The 3,587-nt window shown below is 49.0% G+C and overlaps 1 protein-coding gene across 1 annotated transcript; it reads right to left on the bottom strand.

The window, feature by feature from the left end:
* Positions 1-2,256: 2,256 nt before the first annotated feature.
* Positions 2,257-3,587, bottom strand: LOC129677360 (PRAME family member 5-like). Its single transcript, XM_055608016.1, has 2 exons — positions 3,301-3,587; positions 2,257-2,851 (listed from the first exon to the last, which is right to left on the bottom strand). The coding sequence occupies exons 1-2, from the start codon at positions 3,585-3,587 to the stop codon at positions 2,257-2,259; spliced, it is 882 nt and encodes a 293-aa protein (XP_055463991.1).

Below are 3,587 nucleotides of genomic sequence, written 5' to 3'. Positions count from 1 at the left end.
CATCTGTAGTTTGAGTCTAGCCTTGGTTATAGATTGAACCTATTTCATCTAGCCAAGTATAAACAATCTGTGCCGAGGTTCAATAACAGAGAATCAATATCCAGCCTTGAGACTTGAGATAGTACAAGTCTAGAAATTTTGAGGGTGGGAGCTGTAGTACCCTGGAGTGAAAGAGAGCAAGAAACATGGAGAAGGCCAGTGACTCATTAACTTCAGCCACAGTCTTTTGGAAAGTTTGTTTCAGGTAAAGAATATTGTAGGCCAGGTGTTGTGGTACAGGCTTTTAATCCCAAACTATGAAGGTAAAGTAGTGTGTAGAAGGAAACACCCACATTTAAAAGTTCAGTCTAGGAGGAGCAGCATAGCAGGATTGGCACATTGACCAGCAATCAGAACTCTCGGCCATAAAACACAATTGATTGTGTTTCACAGGTGAGAGGATACCCCACGCTGTTGGGGGGGGGATTCAATCAGCTAAACTGCGGAAGAGATCCCGGTTCTGCCAGGTGCTTGGTCGCCAGACCAGAGCTACACCCCAGCGTGATCTGGTCATGGTCCCAGACTGAAGTGTGAACCCACAACACCATAGATTGGATTTCCCAGTCGAGAGATAACCCCACAGAGCAGGAAACGATTGGGACTGACCTCAGGTTACCCAGACATCCCCTGGAAAAGACTCGGGTTCCGCGGGCGCCCCAAGAGCCAGCCCGGACCCAGAGCCGGGACCCAGGCGCCTGCACGGAGCCCTGCCTGCGTGCCTGATTTGACGCCTCAGATAGAACTGTGGGCACCAGGGCACCAGGCACCCGAGACTGCATTTCACTGGCAGGTGCAAACCCACAGGGAGGGAAACGACTGGTCTGATCTCAGAGCACCCAGCCGACACCCCAACCCTGAAAGGGACTAGGGAAAATTACCCAGTTTAGGCAGCAGCCAAGGCTCTGAACAGCCAGAAAGGCGGAGCCACAAGCGGGCATCTGTGCCTGTGGGTTCTACTCGCCACCACAGACAGAACAGCGGTCCCCAAAGCAAAAACTGCGTGTCTCTGGCAGGAGGAAACCCCCAGCGGAGGGGATCATCAGCTCTAACGCTTAGAACACCCAGCACCAAAACACTTCCTGGAATCACGCAGACTCTAGGCTCTAATGCGGCAGGAACACTGTGCTCTCCTGCCATTATTGAGTTCCCCTACGGCACTGGGACACACAGCTGCATCCTCAGATCTACAAAAGCCAGAGAGCCATTACAGCAGCCCTCAGATACTGTGCCAAGGATCAACCAGTTATCCCCAGCTAGACTGTCAAAACCGTGGAAATCCCTGGTCCTTCAAGAGGGCTGTACCAACAGCGTATGGACCAGAGAAGTGCCTGCAGCCGCCATCCAAGACAGGGAAACACAGCTACTGGTCCAGAGTGAGGCACCCAGCCTCCAGACCAGAGCAGTACACCCAGGCGCCAACTCAACCTAGGTGCACATTCTCCAGGTCCAGAGCGGAGCAATCAGCCTCTGGCCCAGAGACTTGCTGAGTGCACCTCTCACTTTCCCGGACAGAACTGTGCGCCCCAGGATAACAGACTGAGGTTCCCTCTTCGGAGAAAACCCCACAGCTAGGGAATCAGCAGGTTCTTCTTCAAGAGGATTGTACCTGGAAATTTACTGAGCAGCAGCACACTAAATTTATAACAAGAAACCCAGCAGTGGGGCAGCTCTCTTGAGAACTTCTATGGGTAAGAGGAGATCCTACCCTGCCTAACATAGACCACAGCTACTACTCAGGGCTATAAACCTGAGGTGAGCAGTGGCAACTCCTGAGAAACACTGGCCATACAGTGACCATAACCAAAAAGCAGAGAAGGACTCCTTCAGGAAAAATCATCTTCTGGCCAAGGGGATTCTCCCTACCTCAGGACTCCAGGAAGCACAGAAACTAACAGCCAACACCTAAATCAGCCCAATGGGTAGAGGTCAGCGTAAAAGCTCAACCAACAGAAGACAGAGCAATATGGCATCTCCAGAACCCAGCCACACAGGGGTGAACAGCCCTGGACAATGCAGCATAATAGAAAATCAAGAAGATGACCTTACATCTATGTTGATAAAGAGGATAATAGAGGAAACAAATAAAATACGTAAAGAATTAGAGGAAGATAAAACCAAACAGATCATGGCTATCCGTAAAGAAATGGAGGAAGATGAAAATTTCTTTAAAATTAAAGAAATGTCTGCTCTGGCACCTGACCCAGCCCTTACCCTTACTTACCCAAGAACCAGATTCAGGTGGTCTCTAAGAAAGTAGATGCCATTCATGGAGAGATACTGGAGACAGTTGAGTTTGTAAAACTGAGAAATGAACTTCCTGACAAACTTCTCTTCTTTGTCTGTTGTCCTGTTGCCAATCATGAAGACATTCTTGAATATGTGTGCCAGGAAGAATTTGCGAAGATTTCTCATCCGGCCCAGGCAAGGAGCAAGTTGTGACAGCTTTAACACATCCCAACTGATCATGATCAGTTCCAAATCCTCGATGTGCTCTGCACGGAAAACATTGAAGACTCCTCCGGTAACATACAAAGACAGAGCCCAGATCTTCATCTCCATACAGCAGAACTGGATAGAGCTCTTTCTCAGCTGGGCCCAATTCAATAAGCATGATTGTTCTTCATCTATACATGGCCCGAGCCAAAGGTCAGCTACCACCTTAAGGCACCACCTCAGTGCATATCTTGGAAGGACCTTCACTACTTGCTGCTCATCTGGGGCCTCTGCTGAGCAGTCACCATCCTCTGCACCAGCCCATATGCTCCAGAATTCATGGTGCTTCTTCCTCAGGTCAAGAACCTGAAGTTTTCTCCTCCTGTGAGGAACACATATGAAGTGTCAGCTATATGGCAAAACCCAACACCAACCCAGCATTTCCTCCACATCTCTAATCTCAACTCTAACTCCTGATGAAGTGTTATTTTTTTTCCAGCATCCAGTATGCAGCCTGCAGAAGTCTTCCATGTGTTGCACATATAGTCCTGATAACTTTCCTTCCTCCCAGTGACTCTATTACTCCTTAGTCCCATCACTAGTGATTGTGGGACTACAGGGAAGACTCATATCAATGTGTGGGTATATCTACTCCCAGCTCTGACCACAGCTAACCTTTTGTAAGGCAAGCAAAAAAAGCTTTCAAGGCCCTTGCATCCCTATCTGATGATCCATCAAAAGCCTCATGAAGAAGTCATTTTCCATAACCCCACAAATGCTTCCTTTTTATCCATGGGCTCCATTCCAAACTACTGGCTTATTACTTACCTGGAGTGAATCTTTCTTTGCAGCTGCATGTCTACTCCTGCTAGAACTGCCTGGAAGGTTTCAAAGTCAGCAGTCTTCATCAATGCCCCCACAGGGAGATAGGGAAAAGACCAGGCTGCCACCATTGCCTTCACAGTCATAGTATGTCTGCCAGTCAAGGCCTCCTTGAACCGTGCTGGCAAGAGCTCCATGGGCACTTTGTTCAGAGCTGACATGTCCAAGGTCTCATCTCTCAGCAGAGCCTGCCTTGCCAGCTTCAGGAGTGTGGGTGGAGTCTGAGCACTCAT

Source organism: Psammomys obesus, unplaced genomic scaffold (genome assembly GCF_907164565.1).
Source record: "Psammomys obesus unplaced genomic scaffold, mPsaObe1.curated_primary_1811, whole genome shotgun sequence".
NCBI classification, from domain to species: domain Eukaryota; kingdom Metazoa; phylum Chordata; class Mammalia; order Rodentia; family Muridae; genus Psammomys; species Psammomys obesus.
Note: the sequence above shows the minus strand (reverse complement) of the source record. Positions and strands in the feature narration are given on the sequence as shown.

Coding starts and splice junctions, on each gene's coding strand:
- LOC129677360 (XM_055608016.1), bottom strand. CDS start 3,587: ATGAGTGCTCAGACTCCACCCACACTCCTGAAGCTGGCAAGGCAGGCT. Junction 2,852..3,300: donor CAAAGAAAGATTCACTCCAG/GTAAGTAATAAG, acceptor TCCTCACAGGAG/GAGAAAACTTCAGGTTCTTG.